Source organism: Lissotriton vulgaris, chromosome 8 (assembly GCF_964263255.1).
Source record: "Lissotriton vulgaris chromosome 8, aLisVul1.2, whole genome shotgun sequence".
Lineage (NCBI taxonomy): Eukaryota > Metazoa > Chordata > Amphibia > Caudata > Salamandridae > Lissotriton > Lissotriton vulgaris.
Window position 1 is genome coordinate 734,547,969 of NC_141696.1, and position 22,529 is coordinate 734,570,497.

General features: G+C 41.5%; 1 protein-coding gene across 1 annotated transcript in view; it reads left to right on the forward strand.

Annotated features, from left to right (window-relative positions):
- LANCL3 (LanC like family member 3) overlaps nt 1–22,529 on the forward strand; it is a 313,041-nt gene that overhangs the window by 125,256 nt on the left and 165,256 nt on the right. Inside the window, exon 2 of the mRNA XM_086933373.1 lies at nt 19,924–20,047. Within this exon, the coding sequence (XP_086789499.1) occupies nt 19,924–20,047 (124 nt within the window). The remainder of the gene's footprint in view (nt 1–19,923; nt 20,048–22,529) is intronic.

Here is a 22,529-nt window from a genome sequence, read left to right on the forward strand (position 1 = left end):
TATTTACAGATGCAAAAGATTGAAAGAAGTGGAGATCTGGATGTATTTAAGTGTGCTATAGCTGATCTTGATGACCATTATTCCCCAATTGTATGTGTCGCAGTTTCTAGACGCGCCTTCTATAAGCGTAAACAAAATACAAATGAGACCATTGAGGATTATATCTCTGTTCTAAAGAATTTGGCATCAACTGCAAGTTTGGACCCCTGCATGATGATATGATTAGGGATCAAGTTGTGATGTGTAGTAAGAATAAGAATGTCCAAGACAAGTTGTGGATAGAAGGGGATGCATGTCTCAAAGACATTATCACATTAGTTAAAAAAGCAGAACTTTCAGATAGATGTGCCAAAGCAGTCTCTTCTTCCAATGAGCCAGTAACTGTTAATAAGATCAATGACACAAGGAGAGACAAGAATACTAATGTGAGACAGTCCAAACAATATCAAAATTATCAAAATTGGAAACCACACCAAAATCCTAGTTTCAAGAAAGAAGATAACTCTACTAAATTTTTCGCTTGTTACAGGTGTGGTAGCACATCACATAGTGCCAGGTTTGATAAATGCCCTGCTAAGTCTTCAAAGTGTGCGGTTTGTGGCTTAATTGGTAATTTCACTAAACAATGTAGAAAAAAATTTCAAAAGAAAACAAGAGTAACTTGTGTAGCTAAGGATAACTCTGACTTATCAGATAATGATGAGGATTATCGTGATGAGGAGTTCGATCCTTCAAGCAACAAAGCGAGACATGTAGTTGTAAATATTACTGGTGATGATAGCAACAAACCTTTATGTATAGTCTCCTTTGGTGGTAAAAATCTACAAGAAGCAGCGGATTCTGGATCTCCGTTTACTATAATACCCAAATCTACTTGGGATAAGAAATTTACAAGGGAAATTGGGCCGCAACTTCAACCTACAGATGTAATTCCTGCTAGTTTCACTGGACAAAAAATTGAAATGTTAGGATTTAGATCCTTAATGTTTGAATTTAAAGGTAGAAGAGCTGTATGTAAACTGTATGTAGCTAAAGATGGACCACCTGATTTGGGTTGGAAGGATCAACGCTCACTTGACATAATTCTTAATCCTAATAGCCCAGAACAGGTGTTAGTCATGTGTGAATCTGAAAGCACAAATAATTGGGTTTTGAAATAATTTCCAGAAATCTTCAATGGAAGTATTGGGAATCTCCAAGGCTTTTCACACAAAATTAGATTTAAACCTAGCGCTATTCCAAAGGTACATAAGGTTCGTCACATTCCACTCATCGTTCGTGATGAAGCAAAGAGAGAGATTGATAAATTGTTAGATGCTGAAATAATTGAACCTGTAGAGGCGTCTGATTGGATTTCTCAGACCGTTATCGCCAGACGCCCAAATGGCAAAATCCGCATGTGCATAGATTTAAGGTATTTGAATGATAATATAATTGTTGATCGCTTTCCTCTTCCTAGGATCGATGAGATGCTTACCTTCACCAAAGGAGCTGAATGGTTTTCAACTATCGATTTGTCTTGTGCGTATCATCAAATTTCCTTGCAGCCTATGAGTAAACACCTTACTTCCTTTTGCACTCCTTTTGGGTGTTTTCAATTTTGCCGCATGCCGTTTGGGTTAGCGTCCGCTGCAGCCGTTTTTCAAAGGCTTATGCATGAGTTATTTGGTGATATGCAAGGCGTAGTATTTTTTCAGGACGACATCCTTATTATGGGCCCAAACAAGAAGATACATGATGAGCGTTTGAGGAAGGTAATGGGTATTTTGCATAATAAGGGAGTTACAGCAGAACCTTCCAAGTGTAAGTTTGCGGAGAAGAGTGTTACTTACCTGGGGCGTGAAGTTTTTTTATTTTTTATTTATTTTTGCAAAATACATGAATTAGTCGTTAAAAAGTCATAATTTACAGAGTACATAGATACTATTGACAATCATTATATCAATTCATCAATAAATCAATAATCCTGGAGCCAGATACATAATATATATATAAAAAAAAATTTTTTTTAGAGATTATATATACTCACATTGGATACAGGAAAAATGCCATTGGCTATACAATAAGATGGATACATATAGGGCTACTAAGAAAGGAATTAACGGAAACAGACCATCAAACAGTAGACTCTAGATGATTAGTGATCTTGCCCCAAATCTGTTGACCAAGCTTCTTTTTCTATGCCCTTTAAGGGCATACAGACTATGCTCCATATTATGTACTGCAAAATAACGTGCTCTCCATAGTTCAAAAGAAGGGGGTTCCTGCTGTAGCCACCAAGATGCTATTAAAAGTCGGTATACCGCTGTAACTAAAAATATTAGTTTTAAATGTTGCTGTAATAAATCTGGTATTACCGGCCCCATGTCTGCACCTAGCATTATCTGCGTAGCACTTAGTTTAATGGGAAACCCCAAAGTGGCTGTTAGATAATTCTCTATCTGTGAAAGTAAAGATGATAACCGAGGGCACCCAAAAAAAATATGGAGATCGTCCGCAGATATATATCCACACCTATAACATTTCCCAATAATATCACCCTGCCATTTAGAAATCTTGTCAGGTGTATAATATAAATTAAAAATGGATTTGTAATGCTGTGCAGATAATTTTGCTGAAAGGAATAAGTTTGTTGCCATCTCCAGTGAAATTTCTATCCGTATATCCTGCCTCCCAAGTTTATTCCCCCATTTAACATTTTGTTGCTGTAAGTCATTTGCCTTAGTATTCAACAAATGACCATATAGCACTCCTATTTTTGCAGATTTGGTATTATCCTCTATCAGAGGGTTAGCTTGTAAATTGCTAACTTTTTGAGATAGAAAATTCCTAATTTGCAGATACTTCGCACAATTCTCCCTGGGTAGCTGATATTGCTTACGACGTTGCTCAAAAGATTTTAGAGATCCATCACTAAAAAAATCCCCCACCAACCTTAATCCTTTTTGCCACCATACATAAACCACCCTATCCCATAAATCAATTGGCAGAAATATTGGAGACGTCAAGGGTGGATACCAAGAATTTTTCCTATTCCAAACATTTTCCTTAATGTTCTCCAGATCTTATATGTGGCTAGCAGTACCTTAAAGCGTGTGCGTTTGTAATAGCTCCATTCCTGATGTAGTAGCAGAAATTTTTTAGCCTTCACACCTAATAGCATGTGGTAAATTGACGGGCACTCTGCCACATTCAGAGGACCAACACCGGTTAGCAAAACATTCATCCCTTGAAGCATATAGGCATAGTAGTAAAGAGTAGGAGGTTGGTACTGACCAACCTCCTACATTTCTTGGTAAAATCATAAAACGCCCGGCACGGCGGGCCTTACCTCCGGCCCACATAAAATGCATACAAAGAGCCTGGAGTTGTGCTAAGCTAGTAGTAGCAATTTCTAAAGGAACACACCTGAAAAAATATAATACTTGTGGCAAAATCATCATTTTTAGTAGGCTACATCGCCCTACTAAAGAGCGATGAAGACATTCCGCCTGATCCAGCTGTTTCCTCACCCCTAATGTTAAGTCCTCCCAATTAGACTTGACCAGGGCCATTGGAGAGACCCTTAATTTAATCCCCAGATAGGTGACTTCTTCACAAACCCGTGGATCAGAGTACTTAGGCAGGTTGGCACACAGTAACTGGGTTTTAGAAGCATTCAATTTATAGCCAGCAACTGCACCAAAATTAGCGGCAATAGATTCGATCTCCACCATTGCAACTGTAGGGCATGTCGTGACAACTGCCTCGTCATCGGCATATGCTAGGACCTTAAATTGATAGTTTTGCATCACCGCCGGTGGAGTCCTGGAACAAGCCTCCAGCATTCTTAAAAAAGGCTTAATGTACAATGAAAATAAAAGAGGAGAACAGGGGCCGCCCTGCCTGGTGCCCCTCTGTATTTGTACTACGTCTGACACGAGTCCCATGGTACTAATAGGGGCCGTAGGTTGCAAATACAATGTCTGCAAAGATTTTATGAATTCAGGGCCAAACCCCCTTCGCTTCATTACGTCCCATATAAAGCACCATGAGACCCGGTCAAAAGCCTTTTCGGCATCTAATAAAATTAAACATAATGGCTCCTGAGTAACAGTAACAAAATCAAATAAAGTGATCACCCGACTAACATGATCCGCCGTTCCACGGTGCGGGATAAACCCATGCTGTATAGTGGAAACTAGATTGGTATTTACCCGAGACAACCTATTCGCAAGGATCTTCGAGTACATTTTTCCATCCGCATTTAGAAGCGAAATAGGGCGGTAGGAACCAGCTAGGTTCGCAGGTTTTCCTTTTTTGTGAAAAACCACAATGCATGCTTCACTCCAGCTCCCTGGAGAAGCCGCTTTTTGAGCATTTCTCATCGTCTCTAGAAGATCTGTTTTTAAAACAGAAAAAAAAGTCTTATAAATTTCCACGGGTAGCTTATCTGGGCCTGCCGCCTTTCCCCTGGCTAATCCATTAACTGCCACTTCTAGTTCTTCTGCCGTAATAGTTGCCTCTAGGCTTTCTCTTTCATCCTCAGATAAATCTGCCGTACAGAATCGCCTGATAAGCACAGTATCTCTATTTATGTCATATTCATCTCCTTTATACAGTGATTCATAAAATTGTCTAAACACCTCTAATATTCCAGATTCGTTGTCTACTAAGTTTCCTCTTAAATCTAGTAAATTATCTATCCGCTGTGATGCTTCCCTTGACCTTAATTTCTGGGCTATACATCTACCACTTGCTTCCCCGTACTCATATTGTATTTGTTGTTTAATAAAGAAAGTTTTTGCACTTTCCTGCGACCATTTAAGATTTATCTTCGCTTTAAGCCTGGCTACTGCCGTCATCTGATCGTTTATATCCGCCCCCAACCGTATACCCTGCGCTAATGATTCCTCAGCCTTTGTTAATTCTTGATAAAGTTCTTGGAGTTTTATCGCCTGCTGTTTTTGATTGTATAATCCAAAGCTCAGGGCCTCGCCCCTGAATGCTGCTTTGAAACAATCCCAGACATTGCCCACACTGCTTGTCCCTCGGTTAATAATAAAAAATGTTTCAATCCACTGTTTCATGTAGTCAGTGAATTGTTGTTCTAATAATAACTTGCGATCAAAAGAGTATGGCCTCGGTCTTTTAGCAGTTACTAGGTCCATTATAGACAGAACCACCGGTCCATGATCAGACGTGATTCGAGGATAGATTTGAATAACAGCAGATTTCAGCAATAACTGAGGAAGAAAAAAATAATCCAAACGTACTAGCTTACGATGGGGGAAAGAAAAAAATGTATACCCAGGAGCTGTTCCCCTTAAGAAAGCCCATGCATCCACCAGCCCATGTGCCATGATTAATGCCTGCAATGCCTTAAACACATATGGCTTCCGACCACTATACTTTTCATCTTTATTACACAGAATGTTCGGGGCTAAATTTATATTTAAGTCACCGCACAGAATCAACGGTGTAGGCCAAGTAGATAGCTCGACATTTAAGAACTCCAAAGTTGATGCTTCATCAAAATTTGCTCCATAAACTGCACAAACTGTAAAATTAACCAGACCTACAACACATTCTGCGATTGCCCATCTGCCTAAATCATCAACTAGAGTTCTGCCGGTTTTGCCAATATGCTTCTTTTCCAAAATTGCCACCCCTCTTGATGAACCCAAATATCTAGTACAAGCAATAAGATTGAATCCCAGCTCTTCGAGCAATCGACGTTTTGACCCTACAATATGAGTCTCTTGGAGACAAATTATATCACAAAAAAGAGCCCTTAATTCCTGTGCTACCCGTTGTCTTTTATCTATTGAATTCAGCCCCCTAACATTCAGTGTACCTATCCTGATACCCCTACCTGCCATTTAATTAAATCAAACCTAACTAGACTAGCTCCATCTATTGACTGAAAAATAACAATGTTTTTACCAAAGTGACTCATTTCCGACCAATTTTCATGTATTATTTTATGTTTTTCCCCTCCCTTTCCAACGGTGCCCCCCCCAACTCCACCCCAAGACCCCCTGCCCCCTTCTCCCCCACCCCTCCCACCCAATATGAGGCTTAAGGACCATGTCCTCAGTGATGTCCAGGTGCTATGACCAACCCCCCCTCCTATTGACTTTCCACTCCACACTCTTATACACCATTTTTCCTCTCTCTCTCATCTTGACAATTGATATTTCATCATACCCTATACAGATATAGAAAATAAACAGTCTGTTATCCTGTCTTTCTCCCAATACTATTTAAACAATAAATTTACGTCATTTCCAATAATTTCAGCAATTTGGTTAAGTATCCCTTACATTTGCAATAATACATTATTCTATACACCCCCTTCCAACTTATGCAATTTCATCATTGCTAGAAGAAAAGGAAAAGAGGAAATACAGAGTATCCATCTATATCTCAGAGGTAAACAAAAAACATTTGCACATACTTTATACATGTTTCATGGGAAAGAGGGAAAACAGTACAATAAAGAAGAAAACTACTAATTACCACATGGTGACTCCCCCCTCCCATCAACAGTAAGCAAATTCTAGCATTCTCATAGGACGATGTGCCCATTGTAACTAGAACATAAACTTTCAATTTTTTAGGACTCTTCCCAAGATCCGTTAAGTAATCCTGCGCTGCCCTGGCGGAAGTAAAATACCTAGTTTGACCTTTGAGAATGGCCTTTAACTTGGACGGGTTGAGCAAAAAACCTGAGCTCCCTTGGCTTGTAAAGGAGCAATCAATTTACGCAGTTGCCATCGTTCAGTTACAGTTACAGGGCAAAAATCAGAGCGGACAAAAAACTCACACCCCATACCACTCCTTTTTTTCCCAGGACGTGCTAAATCATAAAGTGCTTCACGTAGCAGATAATTATTCAAACATATCAGTATTGCCCTGGGATATGAATTCTGGTCAGCTTGCGGTTCTTTCCCATGTTGACGCATCGTAAACGGGAATCTGTGTGCCCGTATTATTTCCGTTTCCCAGTTCCATGCACTCAGTTCCGGAAAGGCTTCTTTAAACATCTGTACGATAAATTTACGCAGATCTGACCCATCTTCTTTTTTCCGCTATGCCTAATACGCTTAAATTATTACGGCGTGCACGATTCTCCAAATCCGTAAGTTTCCAGTCAGTGTCTACTTTAGATTTCTCTAGAGTTTCTATAGCTGTTTGCTGTTTCACAAGAGAGTCCTCCGCCGAGGACACCCTTTCTTCTACTTCAACCACCCGAGTGGTTGTTTCTGCACATGTCTTTACCAAGCGTCGTACAGTATTTTTAAGTTTCCTTACGGCTCCCTGTGTGCGTAACCCCTCAGCTTTTGTTTCACTTCTATGTGCCATGATAGTTTTATAAATCAAACCAAGAGTGACTGAGTCTTCTTCAAAATCCTCATCTAAGTTGAGCTGGGCTAGAGGGGGTTCTCGCTCTTGCTGCGAACTTACACCAGTTTCCCCAATTTTTCTCACAGTGTCCTGAGATAAAGATTGCACAAATTCATCCAGATCATCCGGATCGTTATCATCAGGGAGATCCCCCCATTCCCCTAGATTACTGGAGCTATCCAAGTCTTGTTCTTTATCGGACACAGTTGTTAGGTCTGACATTGAATAAAATTTACCATCTGAGCCAGCATACTCTGATTCTGCCCCCTTATCCGTGCACTGCAGGGCGAGGTGGCATTCAAATCCTTGCTGGGAGTTACCATCCTCCGTGACCAACACCATTGTCGTTACTATTATTGGCATTGCATTTTCTCCTCTTTCAGGCCCATTTTCATTTCTGTCTTGACTGCTATCCGAGGGTCCTTCAGGAGTAGCCGTAAAAATATCAGAACTTGGATGTAGCACATTAGGAAGTGCTCCAGCAACTTCGTCCTCCTTTTCTCCCACATATCCCAAATCTGTCTCAGTGGCAACTTTAGCCTTTACTACACGCTTCTTATCAAAAATTGCTGGGACAATATTTTGCTTTACAGGTGTCTCCAGGACCAGAGATAAGTTTTGACTCTGACTCTGATTTAAATTCTGACGCTGAGGGGCTCCTTGTAGAGGTACTGCAATCGGACCCATATGTATACTGGTATTTTCAGAAGTGATACTCTCAGCACTAACTAAAGCCAGTTTAGTAGTAACATTGCCTTTTGTTACCCCTTTTGTTACATTTCCTTTAGTTTTAGGGGCATTGTCATTAGTGTCTGCACTTGCACTACCCTCAGCAGCGCTTCCAACAGGTGTGTCAGCCGCCGCTCCCCCCTTGTTTCTAGCAGTGCCCCTTCCCTTCGGTGCCATTCTTACCAGAATGTGTATATCTCGTTTTCACAAGGAGTCCGGGAGCTGTAATATCTGCTTGTAGAATGTAAATGACTGAGTGTCTGGTCCCGGCGTTAATGTCTATATTTTTTTTTTCAGCCCACTTTTAGCTGTAAACTCGGGCACAACCAGAGTACACCAAACAGAGGGGTTGCGCTGCACCCTTCACGACCAGAACTGCCGGCGTCTAAAGCGTGATCAGAGCTGCCGGCGTCTGAAGCGTCCAAAGCACTCAGCCCTCCACGTTCAGCCCTCACCGTTCACCATTCAGCTCGGTTTTCGCAACTCCTCCACGCCGAGTCAGTAGGTCGGCGGTTCACGCCCAACGCCCAGCTGTAAGCACTCCTCGCTTATGGACGACTCCAGCGCCGACCGCCAATCTCCGGGAAGCCTCCACACTAGAGCCTGGGTAAGCAGACCGCCGCAGTTCCCGAGCAGTATGTTTGCTGCACACCCAGAACCTTCAGCCTCGACGCAACAGCACACAGGTCCTGATTCACGGGTAATCACCGCTACGGGGAAGTCAATAGGAGTCCTGGGCAGAGCACCTCACACGGCCACAGTAGCAGCCGCCATCTTGCCTCCTACCTGGGGCATGAAGTTAGCTCATCTGGTATAACGCCAAAGTCTAGTTTGGTGAGTGCAATTAGAGATGCTCCTGCACCTAAATCTAAAGAAGATCTTAGATCATTTCTAGGACTTGCTGAGTTTTATGCAAAGTTTGTAGATAGATTTTCAGAAAAAACCCATATTATGAGGTCTCTACTTAAGAACAAGGTACAATTTAATTGGTGTGAACTGTGCCAGAGATCGTTTGATGAAATTAAAAGGTGATTTCACAGGCTCCTAGTTTGCAAGGTTTTGATCCTAATGCTGATACTATAGTCACAACTGATGCCAGTAGCAAGGGGTTGGGTTGTGTCCTTACCCAAATCAATGAGAACAACAAAGAGGTCATCATAGCGTTTGCTTCTTGGTCCCTTTCTCTCACAGAAGAACGTTATTCAGTTGTTGAAAGGGAGACCCTTGCTGTGGTGTGGGCTTTAGAGCATTTCATGAAGTTTTTGTGGGGAAGGAAGTTTATTGTTCGCTGTGACCATAAACCTCTAACGAAGTTACTTACAACGGATGGTCTTACCAATGCCACAGCAAGGATATCAAGGTTGTCCATGAGGCTGCAAGACTTTATGTATGAGGTGCAATACGTGCCAGGCACAAGAAACTTCACGGCTGATTTTTTAGGCCGTATGCCATTACCGCTAATTGAGTTAGATAAAAATCAGTGGAATGATTTTTCTATTGCACATATTTCTTTCGATAAAACTCAAGGTAGTTTTACGCAAGAAGAATGGCTCGAAGCGGAAAACAATGACCAAGTTTTACTTGTTTTGAAACAATTGATTGTCAAAGGTTGGAATGGCATGGACAACAAAATCATCAATGATGATTTAAGAGGTTTTTGGGAAGTTCGAGATGAACTTAGTATGTCCAATATGTTAGTTGTACGAGGTGATAGAATCATTCCACCTAAGGACATAAGAAAAAACATCATTGATCTTTGTCATGAAGGACATTCAGGGATTACTCGCACAAAACTTTGTATAAAAGAACTTTATTGGTGGCCTAAGATGGATGTAGAGGTTGAAAGATGTGTGAGATTATGTGTACAGTGTGAAGTCTCTGATAAAACCTTTAAAACTTTTAATCCACCATTAGCTCCTCCTGATTGTCCTAAATTTCCTTGGGAGGTTGTAGCTATTGATTTTATGGGTCCTGTCACTTGGCAAGATGGAGTTCAGAAGTACATCCTAGTCTTAATTGACACATTTTCAAGATGGTTAGAGATCAGTGTAGTAAATGTGATTAATACTAAAACTGTCATTACTTTTCTAGATGAGATTTTCTTAAGGGAAGGCTTTCCTAAGTATATATTTTCAGACAATGGTGTGCAATTTAAATCCATGGAGATGAAAAACTATTTATTAGCTACAGGTATACAACAAAGGTTTACTGCTCTTTACCATCCTAGCGGGAACGGTATTGTGGAAAGAGCCAACCGTAGTATTAAAGGAGTATTGCAGTTGGCAAATAAGGGTAACTTATAATGGGATGTTGAATTGAAGAAATTGCTGTGGGCTTATAGGAGTACCATTCATGGCTCAACAAATCAAAGTCCCTTTTCATTAATGAGAGGTAGAATTCTACATTCTAAGATCAATCCGGGTTGGATGGATAAAAGTGGCATGACTAATTGTGATTTAACTAAAGTTAGAAAGAGCATTATGGATTCACAGACATAGAATAACATCTATTATGATTCCAAACATGGAACTAAAGAGGCCAGTTTATGCAAAGATCAATGGGTTTGAGTTAAGAGTGCCAGGAAGACCACAAACGGTGAGAGTAAGTACAGTGAACACAGAATGGTAGTTAAAGTTATGAACAATACTGCCTTATTACAAAATGGTGTGGTATGGCATTTTAGTCGTCTTGCACCTGTATCCTGTGGTGATGTTCAAAGTAATAAAGATAAAGAGATGTGCAAAAATGTGTCATCTTGGTGGTGGGACATTATGGTGGATGAGTCTCAGGATGGCGATATCTCTTGTGATAATTCACCTTCAGGTGTTGCCATTCATGAGGGTGTTCCTATATCTGGTGATAGTTCGCAGGTAAAGGAAGGTTCACAAGTATCATCGGATGTACCTAACTTTGTGCCTAATGAATCTGTCATCAAAACTTCAAGTGTAAGAATTGTTAAAAAACCTAAAGGTTTGGAGTTGTTTGATTGTACTTAATATTATTATTTTTCTGGGTTTTTTTTTTCTTAAGAAAGGGGGTTGTGTAGTATATCACTTAAAGATCTGTGTAAGTATATCACTTTAAGATCTCTGTATTGTGTGGAACATTGAGTATGTTCCAGAATTGTTTATATGTGTATGTGCATTCTTAGAGAGCTGTTATTAGAGAAGCTCTGTGTCTTGATAGGTGTATGACTTATTCATATGTGCTGGGGGTTTTAATAAAGAACCTAACTACAAGGATCTACTGGTGTACTTTTCATTGCTACAGATGTCATTTGTGAAGAAATTTGTGTGGAGTGGGACAGTCAGTGAAACTATAGTAAAATAGCACATACATCTTTTAAAAGGTCGTCCATGCCCTGGGAGAAAAACTCCCAGCATGTCAAGAGCATTGTGTATTTGAGTCCTGGAACAGGAGGCCCAATTTGGGGGTCTACTTTCAGTACCCATATTCCCCAAGAGTAGCTCCTGTCATGCTTGTGGAGTCTCTGTTATAAAATCATCTTGCTGCACTGGTGGACTTCCGTAAATTTGGCAGCTTGGCTGCTGTTAGTACATCAGAGGTGATACCTTCGCAAAATTGTTGGTTTGTTGGTCGAACCATAAAACCTTACATGAGCATTTATGTCTTCTGCTTCCCTGTACCATATTTGATATGGGCTTCCCAGCTTGACAACATTTGAGGGGATATGAGCAAATCAAATTTTAATATATAATTATTTTTACACAGAAATTTAAAAAATGCAGAATGCAATACGGATAAAGATAGAAAACATTTCAGGGAAAAGCACGCTAGGAATATAACTGGTTTAAAAAACATTAATTAGTTGTGTTTCCAACAATAGGGTGTGTGGTTACTGTCTCAGGAGTATTGGACTGACACCAGCATACAAACAACCAATCACCGGTAGAGGTTTCAAACATCTGTTGTCATCCTCTGCAACACTCCACTGCCTATTCCCATCCATTACTGGTTAGTGGAGAACATTTGCAATCACATCTCGGACATTCCTTGGTTAACTTCAAGGACTGATGAAAAAGTAGAAAGAGATCCTGTATTGCATTATACTGTAGCCCTGTTTTGTCCTAAACTTTCAATGTTAGATTAAAAAAGCTGGGCTCAGACTTTAAATTTTTATAAGATTGGCATTGAGAAATGTTAATTAATTAGGTGCAATTATCAATAATTAACAGCTACATGTGCAGTGATACTCATTTTAAATGTGCAAGCTGCACTAGGCAGCCATAGTTATTAGAATTGGCTGCAGAAATGCTTAAATGCTTTCTTTTAACTACAAGTGAATTCAATACTGCTGAAATATGCACAATGCAATTTAAAAACTTCGCCTTAATCAATCAATCAATCAGACCATTTGTAAAGCGCACTACTTACCCTTGAGGGTCTCAAGGCACTGAAGGTGGGGAATGCTGCTACTGCTAAAAAAAACAGGTCTTGAGGAGTCTTCTGAAGGTCAGCAGGTCTTGGGTCTGCCGTAGGGGGAAAGGGAGGTTGTTCCAGGTCTTGTCGGTGAGGTGGGAGAACGATCTGCCGCTGGATGTCGCTCTTCGGATGCGGGGGACTGTGGCGAGGGCGAGGTCAGTGGAGCGAAGCTGGCGGTTGGGGGTGTAGAAGCTGAGTCGTCTGTTGAGGTCTGCTGGTCCGGTTTTGTGGATTGCCTTGTGTGCGTGGGTGAGGAGCTTGAAGGTGATCCTCTTGTTGATGGGGAGCCAGTGCAGGTCTCTCAGGTGGGGTGTGATTTGGCTGCGGCAAGGGTTTTATTTATTTATGTATTTGTATCGCGCCTGAATCAGCCCCGAAGGGGTATCTCCGTGCGTAGCTTCTGGTAAGGTATTAGGAAACAGCCTGAGATATGAGACTGCGCAGATAACAGGAGAAATTATTGATCTTGTGTGAAGAGGTATGTTTTTAATTTCTTTCTAAAGGAGAGGAGATTAGGGGTGTGTCTCAGCTGTGGAGGCAGAGAGTTCCATAACATGGGGCCTTTAAGTGAGAGGGCCCGTCCTCCCTGTCTTGCTCTCATCACTCTGGGCACCTGCAGCAACATAGTGCTGCTGGAACGCAGGACACGTCCCGGTGAGTAAGGGACGAATATGTCTCTTAGGTATTTAGGGCCAGACCCATAAATACACTTATGCATTATACAGCATACTTTAAAGTTGACACGTTGTCTCACCGGGAGCCAGTGAAGGTGAGAGAGGAGTGGGCGTGAAGGAGTTCGGGGAAAAGCATTCAAGATGAGTCTAGCTGCGGTGTTTTGTACTACCTGTAGTCTGCCCAGTTGTTCTTGATTGGCAGAAATGAGGAGTCCATTGCAATAGTCTATCCGACCGATGACCAATGCTTGTACCAACGTCTTCCTGTGGATGTCAGGCAGGAAGGGGAAAATGCGTCGTAATAGCCCAATTACTCGGAAACAAGTTCCAGTAACTTGATTGACATGATCTTTTAATATCAATGCTTGGTCTAGGCGCACTCCCAGGTTTTTGACAATCTGTTTTGGTACGGGGACAGGTCCCAGCTCAAGTGGCCACCAGTCGGGGGACCATAGCAGGGTGGCCCCTCCAAACAACATGACTTCAGTTTTGGTCACGTTGCATTGGAGGAAGTTCTGGGCCATCCAATCTGCCACGGCTCTCATACCATTTTGAAAAGATTGTATAACTGTCGGTGTGAGGGTTTGGAAGGGATACAGCAACTGGGTGTCATCAGCGTAGGAGATTGGGGAGAACCCGTGAGATCTTATAATGTCCGCCAAGGGGGCCATGTACACGTTAAATAACGTGGGGCTTAAACATGAGCCCTGTGGCACTCCCTTGGTGAGCTCCCTACAGATGGATTTGTGGGAGCCTAATTTGACACCTTGTTGACGGTCCGCAAGAAAGCTTTCTAGCCAAGCCATGGCGGTCCCTCTTATTCCCACCTCCCTCAAGCGGCCGAGAAGAATTTTATGCGACACCGTGTCGAAGGCAGCGGACAAATCCAATCGCACCAGAATCACTGAGCTCCCCCCGTCAAGTGACATCCTGATGTTATCAGTCACTGACAGGTTGTTGAAGATCAGCCGTGCAGAGGCTTTCTGAATGCGTTGAAGTCGTTTCAGGAGTTTGGCCAAGGCTCCTGTGTAGAGAGCATTTCCGTAGTACAACCTGCTGCTGACGAGGACCTGGGTGATCATTCTTTTTGCTTCGGTGGGAATCCACCTGTAGATCTGCTTTGTCATGGAGAGGGTGGAGTTGAGGATGAACCCTAAGTTTTGTGTGTGGTCGGTGGTTGTTGGAGCTGTTCCCAGTGCAGTCGGCCACCAGAAGTCGTCCCAGGCCGAGGGGGTGGGGCCGAGGATGAGGACTTCCGTCTTGTCCGAGTATAGTTTCAGTCGGGTTTTGTTCATCCATGTGACATGCTTAGAAATGCTTGTCATAACTGCAGAATGTTCAGGTTTTAATAAATGTATTATTTTACTAAGCAACTTATTATTTCTAATGATTGAACTTCCTATTCTCACCATATTTCATGCAATGCTTGAATAGAAAAGTTGTACATTTTAAAACAGTATTTCTTGTTCGTATTAATGAAATGTATTACTAAACAGTATTTTGCAAGCTGATGTTTCCCTTCTTTAGCATAGTTCATTGTGTATGCGATGAAACATCAGAGTGTTAAACTGGGTTGGATGCCTATGGGAATGAAGATTTATGAATAAATAAACCACTCACGCAAGATGTCTGTAACAAACTTTGTGATAAATCTTAGTAAGCTGCATGGTATTTTATGGGAAAGGTAGAGCTGAACTCACTCTCAGAAGAATGCTGATACCCGATTGGATCCGAGAAGGAGAGACCTGCTTCCCATTTTGCAACATTATTTTTGCCTTTTTATGTTAGTGAGTGTTCCTAGTTAAATGCTGTGCCATTATTTTGTGGACTTTATCCTGCTCGTTTTTTTCTGATCATTCTCCCAGAGAATCTTTGCTTGTCCCTTGTCAACAGCTGTGGCTACTGCTGCTGCTTCTGTTCATCCTTTACTTTACAGCTTGACTTTTGACAGATTGCTTCTGCAACTGTATGATTGATTGCTTGAATTATCAAGACTCATCTGAGTTCATGAACTACTCTTAATGGGAGGTTCTGCTGCTTCAATTTTATACATCAGCTTTATGCTTTCTGTGTCTAACTCTTTTCCTTTGAACTTGAACTCTTCATGAGTTCCACTTTCTTTAAATTCTGATCCCGTTCTTTAGAATAGGGGTTTTGTAATTTGTAATTTCTATCTGTATAGCGCGTTATCACCAATGGTCTCTAAGCGCTGTGAGAGGGGGTCTGCGGTTGGTTGTGATGAGTAGAGAGTACGCTACCGTGTGCTCCAAGCCTCCTGGAAGAGTCTGGTCTTAAGTTTTTTTCTGAAAGGCAGCAGGAAGTGTTCCTTTCGAATGTTGTCGGGCAGCTTGATCCAGATCTGTGGGATGATTGTGGAGAAAGCTCTACCTCCAAGGGAGACCAGTCGGGAGCGGGGTCAGACCAGGAGCCTGGCGCCTGAGGAGCGGAGCGCTCTACTAGGGATGTAGTTAGCTAGGCTATTTTCGATGTAGCTAGGGGCCTGGCCAAAGATGGATTTGTGTGCAATGCAGAGACTTTTGAACATTGTCCTTTGCCTGATCGGGAGCCAGTGGAGCTGGCGGAGGAGAGGAGAGGAGTGGAGTGCGTGCGACGGGGTACTTTGAACACCAGCCTGTCCGCATCGTTCATTACAATCTGAAGTCTGGCCAGTCCAATCTTGATATTATGAGTGTTACTACCACTTGTTTCAGGGTATCCAAGGTGAGGAGGGGGGCCAATTTCCGCAGCTGCATCAGAAGGCTTGAGCTGGTGCCCACTATTGCTGACACCTGTTGGATCATGGACAGTTTGTTGTCAATCTTGATGCCAAGGCTTTTGACCGCCATGGCTGGCTCAGGGTATTTGCCTTGCTCTTGTGGCCAGAAGAGACTGCTCCATGGGTTGGTGTCTGTGGTGACGGCCAACACCTCTGTCTTATCGGGGTTGATTTTTAGGGAGTTGGCCGACATCCGGTTGATGGTAAATTTAAGAATGCTTTGGACTCTGGCGTGGGCTACTGGAGAATTATCAATCTGAATGATAATTTGGGTATCGTCTGCGTAGTTGTATATCTGGCACTCCAACTGATTCAATGCCACTATCAGCGGTTGGAGGTATGCATTGAACAGGAGGGGTGACAGTGCAGACCCCTGAGGGACTCCACATGGGAGTGTGCCCGGCCTGGACACCGCGTCGGCCAGTTTTGTTTTTTTATTGACAGCGCTTTATGCTTTATTTGATTATTGTACGAACCATCTGAGATGTCTGTAAATGTATTCAATTTATTGACTAACTTGCATAAAAAGAATAAAATGATACTTCCTTTACTAATTTCTTAATGATAAGTAAAACATTTAAAAGTATTTCAAACTCTCAACATTGACTGAATATTAGAACTGTTCTTGTGATGTAATTTATGATGATGAAATAGTTCCTTGTTCAAAACATGGTTTTAAAAAGCTGTCACCTGTAGCGAGTGGTACTTTGAAGACAGCACCCTAACAGGGCTTTATCCTGAAACTCATGATAAGAAATGGTTGAACGATATTATTTTAATTTTGCCGCATCTCCGCACTATCAGCAGTATTTTTCCATAACACCGTTATAGCCCACTGCAGCACTCTATCCTGCTCAATGAAACCTCCTTCTTTCTGTAGAGGTCGGTAAATAAAAGGGCCCATAACAAGAAGCCAGGCTTTATTGGCTAGTATAGCACACTGAAAGGGGCTGTACGGAGATTACTTAATTCTACAATACAGTGTCCTAATTTAGAAAAAATATCCCAGGAGATAAAGTGGGTGTAAAATATTTCCATGCCACAGCAACATGCAGTTATTGCCTGTGGGAGCCATAGAATGAGAGTATTAATACAACACAGCCCCTGCTTCAACCTCGGCCAAAGTTCTGTGCTCCAGCACTTTACCAAGACAGACAGAGAAGAAAGTGTTGTGGTGAGTTCCATCCACCCTCCTGCAACTCCTTCTTTGAGCACATGTGAGTGACAGTGGGAGACAAAGACCACGGATGCCTCCTTTGTGACCACTGCCTACGCCCATCTCCCTACCCCAAAAGAAGGTGCAGAGTCTGTAGGTTGCAGCATTGGAATATTGAAAGCAGCAGGCCTTTCCTAATATTTATAGCACACTGCCACTCCCTTATTTTGAATGGCGCTTCCGGCATTCCACTGCAGTAGAACAGCCTGCAGCAGAGGAGGTCACCAGTTATTAAAAGCCATGTCCAATGGATAGGGTATTCAAGTAAGTATGTCATTGCTGGGGAGGGCTCAGAGGCAGATGTTGACTCACCATTTGCACTTCCCCATTTACCCATTAACCATAGGAGTACGTAGAAACTGTGTCTACTCCCACATAACCCCTTTGGAAACGTCGCTATAGATCTTACCCTCTTTTAGGACCCATAAGGAGATGGGGCCTGTAGAGATGTATGTGCTATAGTAACCTTGGCAAAGTGGTTACATGGGTTATTGAGGTACACCGGCTTTAAGCATTCCCTATGAAGGAACACAATACCTGAACAAAATCACCTTGTCCTTTAGCCTTGTTCCAGAGCACGCGCAGGAATCCAATCCCTCACTAGGATGTATACTTTCACCTAGACGGAAAGTGGTGCAGAGGCTTTTGTTCATGAAGCACCATGACACCCCACATTTGTAAATCTGTTTCAGTATTTGCAGGATTCATTGGAAAAGGTTTAGATCAGGGGTCTGCAACCTTATCTGTAATTCAAGCTACTTACATTCATTGAAAATTATCTACAGTTACTAATATTATTGGAGATCTAATAGTTACCAAATGAGACAAGCTTACATTAGTGTCCACCATTATCGTGTGGCTTATCCTTTCCTAAGTAAAACTGTGCATTTTTTGGACAACATAACCATCAGAACTGTGTGAGACTGATTCTACACACTCCATCCAGATATGTTGGCCTAAGTCCTGCTAACTCACAGTGCACCATCTGTACACCTAACCTGGCAAGGAAACAAATGGATGTGCGACCTCAGAACATGGCAACCCTGACTCCCCAAGGAAATTGGGGATACAGATCTAGAACTCTTTTGCATAGTTACATTACTCATACCCGAAGAGATACACAAGAACTACACATTATTTATTGAGGCATTGTGATTCTTTAGTAAAATACTTGGGTTGCAATAATCAATAGAAGGAAATAGAATAATGTGATTAGCATCGCTAAAAATGCTGAAAAGGATAAACGGTTCAAACATTGTGCTAATTGCAGTGAATATATGCTTGCATACAAGTACTGTAATACTTTGTACTCCCATCTAGCACATTCCAACCTATCATGTCTAGGGTGAGGGAATAAGCCAAATCCCTGTAGGTTGATCTAACTCGCCATTACCTGTGGGTAAGTGTCATCAAGCTACCTGTCTTGGTGGAGTGCCGGGCAGCATCATTTACAAGAGGTAAACAGTAATCAGCTGTCTTGGAATTCCGGGATGTGGGTGACCTCTCAGCGCCAGCTAAATGTTCGCCTTCAAAAACAAAGGCTTGATGTTGTATATGTAATAACATCATCCATATAACCATACCAAAGCACCAGTCAGACCATTGTTGTTTATTCTATTATGATAGGGTCTGTCGCTGAGGGGTCAAAACAAATAACAACATCTTGCATGATGAACTCAGCTTCGTGTACAGAATGTTCAAGGTGGTTTGATAGGGTGCCTACAAAGTGGCAGTGTAATCAACAGTGAGTTTGAAGAATATTATCCTGCATGTGCATGTAAATGAATGTGTGTCAAATGCCATTGTGTTTAGGGAGAAAAGGCAACTTAAGAACATGAGCATGTAAAAAGGGCATTTCTATTTGAGCCTAATGTAAAAACGTGACTCCATAAGCAACAATTAGCAGTAGTGATCACTTCAGCACATCAGGCACTGTTGCCGGAAGGAACATTAAAATACTTTGTTAATGTAGAATGCCTCTACATGGGTCATACATAATAGCCATAGCTGCAATGCCCCGGGAACCAGGTTAATATTATTAGTGGTACGTCTCCCCAACACTGTTTGATTTTTCACCCAAATATCAGCAATAAATATATTTTGGAAATTCAATCATTTTTCTCCAAACACAAATTTATGAGTTCTAAAAATATAAACATTTCAGTTTCGAATAAATGCTTTTCAATTTTGATATAAATATATGAATTCAACCAAGCAATAGCTTGTAATTTATTTGACTAGACTGCACTACCAGAGCTACTTACAGGTACCTGGAGAGCTACCAGTAGTTCACAAGCTACCCTTTGAAAAAGCCTACTTTAGATCTTTTATGGCCTTCAACTGCATCCAAACAAGACTCATAATTTTTAACCAACTGGGACTGTTTTGCTTTTTTAAACTAAAACACACCTATATTTGAACTAAGATACACTAAACGTTAGATTGAGTAAGATTTATTGTGAATGTTTGTTATATTTCCTTGAAAGACTACAAACCTAGATTTTAAATGAGGCATTTAAAACAATAATTGCACTTTATGCTCGCTAAAACTTCATCATCTTCATGTGACTTGTACTTCCTTTCGAAACTATTCTTTTTATTTAGCTATATGTGGGCAGCTTTTGTATTAATGCAGTTGCTCCAAGAAACAATGAACCTACTGTATGCGCCTAACTGTATCTTCTCCTTTTTTGTAGGTACTGGCACCTGCACAGATTAAATCGATATGCCAGGCTATCGTAGAATCTGGGAAACAGTATTCAAAGAAAAAGAGGAAGCCATTTCCTCTCATGTACTCTTACTACGGAACAGAATATCTTGGTGAGTAGAAATCCATCATATAAATTATAAGCTATAATGTGTCCTTTTTTCATATGATCGACCTTAAACGTGGACAAACACCTGATCTTTCAAGTGGGTACTTCTTTGTCAAGTGGGTACTTCTTATATCAAAGAAATGTTGTTCAATGCCAAATGTTACCTGTGTTCTTGCGCTCTACCTCTTAGTCCCGCTCCCCCTGCCCAAAAAAAACCAAACTGAGGGAGCATAGTGACACAAACTTACAGGTTACATAGAGAAATAATATATAGTCTCCAGGAGGTCTTTAATTTACATGCTCAGGAATCGCATATCCAAGCTGCCTACCTCTCAGGTGACTAGGAATGATGTACAGGCTTGTGCCTCACTCTGGAACAGGTAGATTACACAGATTGAAGAGTATTAACTTTGGACTGGAAAGTAACCTTCAAATTGCACAGCTCTTACATACCTTTAGCTTTCAGACAGCAACATTATATTCCTATTATATCACAAAGCATACAGGCCCAGGGTCACAATAGATTTTGTTCTCATGTTACACATGCCATACATGCTTTGGCTTTGAACAGCTAAGCTGTCCTTAAGGTTTAATAGAATCGACTGGTCCATGTATCTCAGATATCTGACGTATCCCTGATAAAGCACACAAGTTACACATGTGGGCCTCACATATCATGACTAGCTCATAAGTTCAGGTTTCAGATAGCTTAGCAATTACTCAGTTACACACACACCTGGTAATCTGAAGCAGTAAACCGCAATTATCCCTCAGGGAATAGTGCTAAAATTAAATAAAACATAACATAGATCAACCTAGTGACCAATTACCGACTCGCAAAATAGGGTTTGTGACTCCCTATTAGGCAGAGACGTGCCAAGGGTGACCCTTCCTAATATCAAGTCGAAATGGTATGTACCATTTTTTGCGACCGCATTTGCGGTCACAAAATACTTGCAGTTTACCACCTACTTCAAGTAGGTGGTAAGCCACTCGCAAATGAGAAGGGGTCCCCATGTGACCCCTTCCATTTGTGAATGGGTGCAAAAAAATATTTTAAGTGCAGGCAGTGGACCCAGGGACCACTGCCTGCCCTTAAAAAATTAAATAGAAAAATTTCATTTTTCTTCTCAAAAACTGCATAAAAAAAAGCTTTATTTCAAAAGCAGTCACAGACATGGTGGTCTGCTGACCCCAGCAGGCCACCATCCCTGGGAGTGCCAGCCATTCCCCATGGGGTCGCAAATTGCACCTGCGTCCTGAATATTAATAAGGCAAGCAATTTGCGACCCCATTAGGAATTGCAAACAGTGTCTAAGACACTGTTGTACATTTCATTTTGCAAGTCGCAAATTGTGAGTCGCAATTCGATGCAATTTGCGACTCGCAAAATGGAATTGTCGTACATCTGGCCCTTAGTGTCTTTGGTTATTTTCTTTTGTTTTATTAGTTTGAATTAGGTCATAAATCGAACTATTGCATAGTGAACACCATTTATGCAAAATCTCTCATTGGTTCTGTCTCTTTTTTGTCATCCATGCTTGTGTTATCATGTCTTTTTTACCTTCTCTTTCCGTTTTTTTTCTCCAACTCCTCTCTCTTGTTGAATTTGATCCCTGTATGATGCTATAAAAGGGAGGTTTTCTTGCAACTAGAAGCTATCTTAGTAGCCCCCAAATGCATTCTAGACCAATTTGTACAAGAATCACGACTACAAAAAAGAACAATAGTTGAGAGAAGTAATAGGTTAGTAAATAGGTTGTTTAATTTAGACTAGGGAACAGTCCGTATGCGGGTCCTGAGACTTATTGGTCTGGCCTTTAACATGTCGTTTGACTCTATGTCATAATCTAATATATTTGTCAAATAGCAATATTGGTACCATTTGAGGTACGTGAACATGCTGTGTGCTTGAGGCCTAAATAAAAAGTGAATATGTTCATAAGAATACATTGTGATGCTGAAGCATTGGAACCTAAATTGGTTTCTTACTCACTTTCTTTCACAATTGTGTTTATTGTTAAAGTATCAGAAAGACCAGTTCCCTAACGGATGTCAAAATCCCAAAACAGTACATGGACGCTGGGAGGTAATTACCACAAGTAAAGATAAGTGTTGGGGTTCCCTCTAGGAGCTCCCTGATGTCAAGGAAAAAGAACAATCATACGTGGTTTGTTTCAGCAGTGGGCATCACTAATCAAGACATAAGGGGTCAGAATGCAGAGGTACCCGAGCAAATGAGGAAAATTGAGGTGTCCAGGTTCATGGCTCTTAGATGGTGCAGAGCACAGAGAGGGTCAGAGAAGTAATCATCTCCTAGGGGCAAGTAGGGCAACTGCAGGTAATGAAGCCATGCTGTTCTTATAACCCAGAGTCGATCTTCTTGTTGCCACACACCAGCAATACCAGCAGGTGAACAAGGAGTAGGCTAGTCCTTTTAAACCTTCTTCCTCCTGGGATGCCTGTCAGCCTAGGCAGCCAATCCC